Genomic DNA, 9,500 nt, shown 5'->3' with positions numbered 1-9,500 from the left:
TGCAATTTGACTCTCCTGGTGGTTTTGAAGGACGGTTTTGCTGACGTGGCGGTGTTGACCTAGTCTATGGGGTTGACGTGGCGCTTAGGTGGCATTTGAATTAAAAATGTATACTCCACATGTTGTCATTCACACACATAAAAATTGGGGAAAATTGGAACCATGCCGTTATAATTTTACAAAATTTGAGATATGTCATCCTGACCCACATGTGATTGACTCATGTGGGTTCTACATGTCATTGAGATACCGATGGCATATCTCAAACTTTGCAAAATTATAATGGCATGGTTTCAATTTACCCTAAAAATTATGGGGAGAGAAGAGAAAGAGAAAGAAAGAGAGCAGGGAGGAAGAAGAAAGAGATAGAAGATGGCATGTGGGGCCCACATGCTAGTGGGCCCCACAATTTTTATGTGTGTGAATGACAACCGAGTCCACGTATACGTTTTAAATTCAAATGCCACCTAACCGCCACGACAGCGAAACTGCTCTCCAAAACCACCAAGGAAGTCAAATTGTATCGGTTTCAATAGTTCGGGAGTCGAGATATCTGGTTTTGCGGTTTAGGGTCATGGATTAGATTCGGATCATTTTTAAGGGACTCAAAGTGGACTTATTCCAAGGCATTAGACATGTCGGCTACTACATGGGCGTTTGAGTCCTTTTGTTGTTTCGCTTTTCATTTTTCTCGTTGATATGCGGACCCTAGATATGGCTAGGTCCTGAGCTAACCGGATACAGTCATACAGCTAATATCCACTGAAGTGTTCTTGGTCCGTTACAGTGATCGACGATCGACGCATTCACGCAACTGTACTCTGTCAAACGCCACATCGACTTCACCGGCGATATTTTCTTATCCTCTCTGCCTTTTATTTTTCTCCCCTACCTTTTGACGGGTCCAGCAACAAAGTTGTTTCTTTTGTGTCTGAAAGAGGAAGATTCCAACAAACCGCGATAAGTCGGCAGCAATCCAGCATCTATCAGCGACCTCGGCCGGCAACATCCAACAGCAGCAAAAGCGTAAAACACAGGAGCACTAGCTGGAGACTGGAGTGCTGCTAACAGGCCAAGAACGTTGACGTGACACAACTAATTAATGAAAGCGACAATGCTGCACAATTCACTTGATCTGGAGGCACGCATGCATAAGGTGACCTGGATCCAGTGATAACTTATCACTTCTGGCTGTATCCATGTTGATCTTTTGCTGCCTCTCTTTGGTTGGACTACAGAGACTAGAGAAGTAGAGAGAGTAGTACACTGTACACCAGAGACGACGACCTCTCCCAATCGACGTACGAGAGAAAAAGAAAAAGCATACGTACGCTTTGACTGCCGCATGCGTGCATGCGTCGCTGCACTGCTCGACCGACGACCGTCTCGGTGTCTCACTCGCTATGTCAGCGAAAGCAATAGCACTGTGAGCGGCGGTCACGCATGTCTGCAAAAGGAGGGGAGCCGCGACGTTCGCGGCTTCGCCCGAATGCCTGGATTTTGTGCAAGATTCGTTGCACGATAGCGCCGTCAGGCAATCGAGATCGATCGGACGGCGGCCGCCTCGATCGGTGCATGCATGCGTTACGGAGTTTGGCAAGAGCACTGCCGCATGCATATGCAGCGGCAGGCAGAGTGTGTGTGGCCGATTTCGCTTTGGACTCTACGGCGCGCGCGGTGATCATCAGTGCGGTAGCTGGCTTTGTCCCTAGTGTACGTACGCCGCTGACGCCGCCGCCCGCGATGGCGACAGGGGCAGCTAGCGGCGTAGCGGAGTGAACGGCATGTGGGTGGGCGTGCGGCGTGGAGGGCGTCGCGCGTGTCGGATTCGTGAGCTGTGCGTCGGATAGGCGAGAATCTAGCGTCCTTATAACCAGTAGGATAATCAGTTGATCACTAGACGGTGATACGTGCAGTGCAGTGAGCTGGTGTAGTGAGTAGTGTGATCTCACAACACGTACCGGCCGCAGGAGAGTCGTCGTAGGGACGTGCTGCATGCCAGCTAATACTGTTAAAAGTGGCATAATAAGGAGGACGTAATTAAACAACATTTCTTTGTTATGACGACAGTCTATAGCAGCTGCATCGCTGGAGCATAAGTTATCCGTAAGACTGTAACCGGCCGGTCGAGGCCTACGTAAGTCAAAGGAGGAGGGGAGGGAGAACATCCGCGAAGGAAGGGAGATTTTGGCATTTTGCACAGGTTACAGTAATTTGGAACGATGCAGCTGCCAGTTGAATGCCGCACGGATTTATATATGCGTCTGATGTTTTACGTACTGTCATGCTGATGTGGTTGCGCATATATCTAGTAAACCAACGACAAATTAAACTGCCAAAACTCTCGAAATTTCTGACAAGGACGTGGCACGCGGGAGGAACTCGAGCAACGTGCTTGAATATATGATCAACAAGGACATTTGCATAGAGCGTGTACTGGTAGTACTTCTCCTCGTTTGTAACATACTCCTCATGCATAAAAAGCCGCAACCATCCATTTCATTTTAGTTGTTTGCATATTTTGTGTGCGGAGAATCTTTGAGAGGCTACGGTTCGGAACTTCAGAGTTCAGAGTACATATGGTTTTAATTTTGTATCCATGGGACTGAAAACATAATCATACCTCCAAAATTAATGTATGTCTTACGTCCTTCGTTAGGTCGCAATGTTGTTCAATCACGTCGCGCCAGCAAGCACAGCGACCCGCTTTAATTTCTTGTCCTTGAGATCCTTTTAGGACGCTTAGCCAGTTAAAACGATGCATCTCGATCACAATAATTATTTTCACGTGTCTCTACCGTTTTTTTGTTCCCGAAGGAATCGTAGTCCTGGAGTACTAGTGACCATACGAACTGCAGATTCGTGAAAAAAAAATTGATCGGTCTCACCGGGTGAGTTCAAGATAATAGTATCTAGTTTAAATAGGAGTATTACTGTTTCGTTTTTACTGTCACAACTTCAGAATGTCACTTCAATAATATAAGTTTTCAGTGTTTTTTTTAAAATAAGACGATTGTCAAGATTTAAAGATAAATAGTTTCTTGGATAGTTGTTTAAAATAGGAGGGAGTAGCTTATAACAAGCCTAAATGGCAAAAATGGAGGACAACTAACTAAAGTGTGGTACTTCCAGCTCATTACGCCATGTACCCCTTATGTACTATGCGACGCATTTTTTTCGCTACGAACAGCAGTAGCATTGTCCTCGCGACGGCGACCTAAACCTGATCAACCGTCCATCCATCTGACTTTACTTGTACTGTTGTACACGCACTAGAGACGTGCGTGCGTGCATTGTTCTGACGATTAAGCATACGCACGGTCTTACGTACTCCCGGTGAAATTCACAGGCCTCTCTCTGGTCTACTGCCAAGCACTTCACAGGATCCCCGTTATTTTGGGGCCGGAAAAGGCCTAAAGGGAAACAGCTGGCGCGGCCCATGCACGCTGCCACACAGCCACAGTGCCATATGTGTCGGCCACTACTCGCCCCGGCCCCGCAGGAGGAAACGAAAACGGCATCCAACACCGCCGGCCCGACCCCGACGCACGCCCATAAATACGCGCCCCATACACCGCCCAGACACACGACCCGCTATCTAGCTAGCTAGCTTCCCCCTCCTCCATTTCCCACACCTCCCAGTACGCGCGTCTCCGTCGCGCTCGCGCCGGCCGGCTGCGTCTGCGCGCGCGGTACAAGAGATCGTTCCATCAGGGAGCGCGGGTGATCACAGCAGCCGACGCGCGCGCGCGCGCGGCAGCACGGCGTTTCACCGATCGCGTCGTTGCGCGCGATCGAGCTACCGCGTTGTTGTTTGAGGAGATTTAGCTAGGTAAGGCTTGCGGTGTTCGCCACCAGCCCACACACCACTCTGATCTCGCGCCGGTAAATGACTGGACGCCTGGGCAGCAGCTGCGTCGTCGTCGTCGTGGAGGTCGTCGCTTCCTTTGTGACGTGCCTGTCGTCGTCCCCGTCGCCGGAGAAGTGCGAGCTGCCGCCGCTGCGCGTCCGCACCGGAGGGTTCATCAGCGAAGGTACGCTTGCACAAAGAGATGCGTACGTGTTATGTACGTAGGGCCGGCCGGTGGTGTGGCCGTGTGATATACACTACATGTGCCGTCACGTTTGGAGATGGTAGTGGTACCCTGTAAGTTATGAATAGTCTGATATATGACTGTGCACTGTGCACAAGCTTGGTGCCACCACTCAAGCTCCTTGTTTATCACGTAAAAAAAAGGAGTTTCAGCTCGTATGGGCTGTGTAAACACCCGACTGACGTATGGGCCCCCGGAAAAGGACGAGGGCCCTTTTGTCGGTGTTAGGTATCTTTTCTTCAGTCGTTTCAGCTTTTAATTACTTGCTTAGTGCATCTCTGACAAGATTGTCTCGCACAGGTTAAAGCAAAAAAGGCCCGGAAGTTTTCCCTTGATAAAAAAAAACGAGAAAGTATCCACAAGGGCGACGATAACAACAAACAGAAAGGTAAGGTATATCCACGGGACAATCTTCAGGCACAACACGAGTTCTAGTTAGTCCAGTTCTGCGCTTGGTGCACGCTCCAGCGTAATGAACAAAATGTTATATAGAGTAAGAGGCGAAATCAGTCGAAACTATCATCAGAGTCAGCTTTATTATATAGCGTGATGAGCCATCGATTCAAACAATATCTTACTAAAGGATAATTTTACTATTCACCGGAAGGTACAATATTTATAGCGTAAAAATTTTAATGTAGAAAACTTGATATCTCGAGATATTTTCTCAAGTACAATAAATTTTTTCTTTACTAAATGATTTTGGAATTTCATCGGCTAACCTTGGTGATGAACGTAGCGAGCTCCACCCTTTATATATGTACTCCGTCCGTTCTAAAATATAATAATTTTTAGACTTCAGGATTTGTCCTAAAATATAATAACTTCTCCATTAATATTCTTTCCCAACCAATCACAACCTCCACCATTTACTTTTCATACATAACTCCACTACTCGTCCAATCACAACTCTCCACTACTCATTTCTAATTACTTTCTTAATAATCGTGTCTAATCTTAAAACTTCTTATATCTGGGACCCACTACTCGTCCAATCACAACTCTCCACTACTCATTTCTAATTACTTTTTTAATAATCGTGTCTAATCTTAAAACTTCTTATATCTGGGACGGAGGGGTAGTATTTTAAACCAAGAAGAAACGTTTCGAGCATGACATTGTTTTCGCTCGGATAAGAGTCACGCGGCATACTTGCTTCATCTGAGTACTATTGCAAGTAAAGATGAACTCTGGCCTTTAATTGCAAAGGGTCCAGGAACAGCAAAAGGAAAGAAAGAAACTAAACAACTGCCATCTCCATGTTTCTTTTTGAACGAAAGGTCATCCTCATGTATCGATGGACTTTAAAGTATCAAACCGAAACGATACTCCAGCTGACATTAATGGAAGTATTTTTTTTTTCTACACCAAAGATGTATATGTACACAAACCATTACGTATGCACCTGTACCTACGCACACGTGAGTGCAACCCCTTGTCTCTTCATCGGACCCATGATGTTTATTGTCCAACATAAACCACCTAATTGGTAGGTGGAAATGCAAACCTAGACAATTATTGAAAATGAAATTGTAGTTTCTGGAACTGGAAAAGCTAGAAAAAAAAAAGAGCTTAGGTGATCGGCGTTTTTTTTTTTTTTTGCCTATTGTTTAGTTCTTATTTGGCTACTTGTTTCTTGAAATAAAATTTTAAATCAGCCATTAGGTGATCGGCGTTTTGTTGTTTGTTTGGAAAATTCATAGAGCAAGGCAATGGCTCCAACTGCTGTCGATTCGAAAAGGATTTCTGACATCACTGAAGATGGATCAATGGACAGGCGAGGAAATCCGGCAGTTAAAGCAAAAACTGGGAATTGGAGATCTTCCATCCTCTTGCTAGGTAAAGCTATGTTTTACTTTAATTCTGTTATTCATATATCTACAAATTAACTGTTTTAATAAGATTGGTTTCTTGTTTATTGAAAAACTGTTTTTCTTGGATTCCCAACATGACAACGTTGGTTGTTGATTAGATTAGGTTATGTTTCAGTCTTCAAAGAACTATGAACTAATATTGTCAGCACATAGTGTGATCACAACCTTATAGCTTGTTATTTGCTAGTAAATTCCTACTTCGCTGTCTGAGTTGTATGCAGTTCAGACTTCAGATTTCCACCAACTGGAACCTTCAAGAATAATCCTTCTTGCAGAGCTTCTAGCCAGTTGAGTGGCAGCCAAACCTGGAGGTTGATCCACCGTTGGAAAGCTATCAATTCTGTACTCTTCAGGTTTAACACTACGCGTTTTGCTCTTCATCCAGATTTACTCTGCATGGGCAATAACCAACCTGACTAAAACCTTACTTCAGAAGACCGATTGTTGTGAACTGTGTTAAACCTTTGTGTTCGTATTCCCGAAAAAAAAAAAGTTCAACCTTGTGTTGCATTAGGACACTTCCAAAGCCATGTGCAGAATCTACCTAATCTTGTTTTTCAATATATAAGCTGTTACAAGTTGGATTTGGGATCGATTGGACAGTTAATTCAGGTGTGTTCCTGATGCAGTCAACTATGGGCTCGTGACATGCGCCTTCTTCGGCGTCGGGGTGAACCTTGTGGTGTTCCTGCGGCGGGTGCTCCACCAGGACAACGCAGAGGCAGCCAACAGCATCAGCAAGTGGACCGGCACGGTCTACATCTTCTCCCTCATCGGCGCCTTCATGAGCGACTCCTACTGGGGCCGATACATCACGTGTGCAATCTTCCAGATGATCTATGTCACGGTACGATGGTCAAGTTAATTATATTATTATTATTTTTAATTAGCTCTTCTGTTGTTGGAATGATCTTGCTGAACCACGCGTCGTGTGTGTTGTTCTGAACTTTCTGCTGATGATCAGGGCCTGGTGATACTGTCACTCGCGTCGTGGTTCTTGCTGGTGAAGCCCACCGGCTGCGGCGCCGCGGGGGAGCACTGCGACGCGCCGTCGAGCGCCGGCGTCGCGCTCTTCTACCTGTCGACCTACATGATCGCGTTCGGCAACGGAGGGTACCAGCCGTCCATCGCCACGTTCGGCTCCGACCAGTTCGACGAGACGGACCCCAGGGAGGCCCGCTCCAAGGTGGCCTTCTTCAGCTACTTCTACCTGGCGCTCAACGTGGGCTCCCTCTTCTCCAACACGGTGCTGGTGTACTACGAGGACGAGGGGAGGTGGGTCATGGGGTTCTGGGTCTCGGCCGCGGCGGCGGCCATGGCGCTCGTGCTCTTCTTGCTCGGCACCCCCAACTACCGCCACTTCAAGCCGACCGGCAACCCGTTGACCCGCATCGCGCAGGTGTTCGTCGCCGCGTTCCGCAAGTGGCGCGCCGAGGTGCCACGCAGCGAGCTCCTGCACGAGGTTGACGGCGACGAGTCCCAGATTGCTGGCATCCGAAAGATCCTCCACAGCGACCAGATCAGGTGAATATCTTGTTTGAACGATGTGCCAATGCACTTTGATCGATTTGCCGTTTGACTCAGGCATCAAACAGTGTTGATTCGAGATATATAATCAGGAGTGGATTCTAATCCCTCGAGGGGATATCCCCTCGTATACCTTTTTCTTCTAAATTCGATGTAAATAGTTGTGAAAAATTCTAAAAATAAATTTGACAATGTAGAGTATAATGATACCTACTAGTCCACCAAAATTCAAGTTCAAATTCGATCTACACATCGAGAAACAAAAAGACAAATTTAGAAACAGTACGCTACTATTCATATGCTGAATTTGTCTTTTTTATATCTTGACGTGTGAGTTGAGTTTGGACTTAAGATTTTGTGGAGATGTATATATGTGTTGTATGAATGTTATCAAATTTTTTCAGAATTTTTCATAACCGTTTAGATGATTTTTAAGCAAATGAGAGAACATCCCCTCGAGGGATTAGAATAGTTTCCTATATAATCGATGTGCATTTGGTGGCGTGTTTTGGTGTTCAGGTTCCTTGACAAGGCGGCGACGGTCACCGAGGAGGACTACTGCACGCCGGAGAACATGCAGGATCCGTGGAGGCTGTGCACGGTGACCCAGGTGGAGGAAGTGAAGTGCATCCTGAAGATGCTGCCCATCTGGCTGTGCACGATCGTATACTCGGTGGTGTTCACCCAGATGGCGTCGCTGTTCGTGGAGCAGGGAACCACCATGAACACCAACATCGGGGCGTTCCACGTGCCCGCGGCGAGCATGTCGGTGTTCGACATCCTCAGCGTGCTGGCGTTCATCGCCATCTACCGGCGCGTGCTCGTGCCGGTCATGTCGCGCCTGTCCGGCAACCCGCAGGGGCTGACCGAGCTGCAGCGGATGGGCGTGGGGCTCGTGGTCGGCATGGCGGCCATGGTGGTCGCCGGCGTGGTGGAGGTGGAGCGGCTGAAGCGGGTGGGCGCGCCGGACCAGCCGAGCTCCCTGAGCGTGCTGTGGCAGGTGCCGCAGTACGCGCTGATCGGGGCGTCGGAGGTGTTCATGTACGTGGGGCAGCTGGAGTTCTTCAACGGGCAGGCCCCCGACGGCGTGAAGAGCTTCGGGAGCTCGCTGTGCATGGCGTCCATCTCGCTGGGGAACTACGTGAGCATCATGCTGGTGAGCGTGGTCACCAGCCTCACCGCCGGCGACAGGCGGCCCGGGTGGATCCCCGGGAACCTCAACTCCGGCCACCTCGACAGGTTCTACTTCCTCCTCGCCGCGCTCTCGCTGGTCGACCTCGCCGTGTACGTCGCGTGCGCCGTGTGGTACAAGGGCATCAAGCTCGACAGCAACGAGGAGAAGGCGAACAAGATCACCGTGCACGTTTAGGCTTCGGGCCTGTAACTCGTGACGGCTCCTGTTTAGATACTGGGATGGCAACTAGGCTTGCCGTAGTAATAACGACGCGTGACAGAATCATGTATGGCCCATGCAACTTCTCTGTCACGACTAAACTCCAGGAGCTATATATAGCCAGCCCATGTTCGAACCATGTATTATTGGATTTGGGGAATAAGTTCACTTGGTGACTCTCAAAAGTGATTAAAATCTAATCCATGGCCCTAAACCACAAAACCGGATATTTTAACCCCCAAACTATGAAAACCTGTACAATTTGACTCCCTCGGTGGTTTTGGAGGGCAGTTTCACTGACGTGGCGCTGACATGGCATTTAGAATTAAAAAATATGTGTGGGACCCATTTGTCAATGACACAGAAAATAGATTGTGGGACCCACGTGTCCCTTCTCTCTCCCCTCCCTCAGTTCCCTCTCTCTCCTCGCCGTTCCCTCTCCCTCTCTCTCTCCCCCGCAGCAGGCGGAGATGGTGGGGCGACCTGCGAGCGGCGGTGGCACCCGGGCTGAGCTCCACCGCGACGAAGACGGAGGAGACCACAGCGGCGGCGGCGGGAGGCACACGCGGCGGGGTACGGCGAGCTCGGCCCGGCAGTGGGAGGACGAGGGGA

General features: G+C 48.5%; 1 protein-coding gene across 4 annotated transcripts; it reads left to right on the top strand.

The window, feature by feature from the left end:
- Nucleotides 1-3,576: 3,576 nt before the first annotated feature.
- LOC127763372 (protein NRT1/ PTR FAMILY 7.3-like) lies at nt 3,577-9,073 on the top strand. Of its 4 annotated transcripts, none has more exons than XM_052288048.1 (7): nt 3,577-4,034; nt 4,395-4,487; nt 5,798-5,933; nt 6,244-6,321; nt 6,598-6,815; nt 6,933-7,492; nt 8,015-9,073. In XM_052288048.1, exons 5-7 carry the CDS (start codon nt 6,753-6,755, stop codon nt 8,862-8,864), a joined length of 1,473 nt encoding a protein of 490 aa, XP_052144008.1. In that variant the 5' UTR covers nt 3,577-4,034; nt 4,395-4,487; nt 5,798-5,933; nt 6,244-6,321; nt 6,598-6,752; the 3' UTR covers nt 8,865-9,073. The 4 variants fall into 4 exon arrangements, with proteins under 4 accessions (XP_052144008.1, XP_052144009.1, XP_052144007.1 ...); XM_052288049.1 differs by having other exon boundaries at nt 6,195-6,321; XM_052288047.1 differs by having other exon boundaries at nt 6,190-6,321.
- The last annotated feature ends 427 nt before the right edge of the window (nt 9,074-9,500 follow it).

This window comes from Oryza glaberrima, chromosome 2 (genome assembly GCF_000147395.1).
Source record: "Oryza glaberrima chromosome 2, OglaRS2, whole genome shotgun sequence".
Classification (NCBI taxonomy): Eukaryota; Viridiplantae; Streptophyta; class Magnoliopsida; order Poales; family Poaceae; genus Oryza; species Oryza glaberrima.
Note: the sequence above shows the minus strand (reverse complement) of the source record. Positions and strands in the feature narration are given on the sequence as shown.

Bases quoted from the DNA above. Each gene is read 5' to 3' on its own strand.
- LOC127763372 (XM_052288046.1), top strand. From the start codon at position 5,807: ATGGCTCCAACTGCTGTCGATTCGAAAAGGATTTCTGACATCACTGAA. The intron at 6,816-6,932 runs GTACGATGGTCA...GCTGATGATCAG, and splicing joins TCCAGATGATCTATGTCACG to GGCCTGGTGATACTGTCACT. The intron at 7,493-8,014 runs GTGAATATCTTG...TTTGGTGTTCAG, and splicing joins CTCCACAGCGACCAGATCAG to GTTCCTTGACAAGGCGGCGA.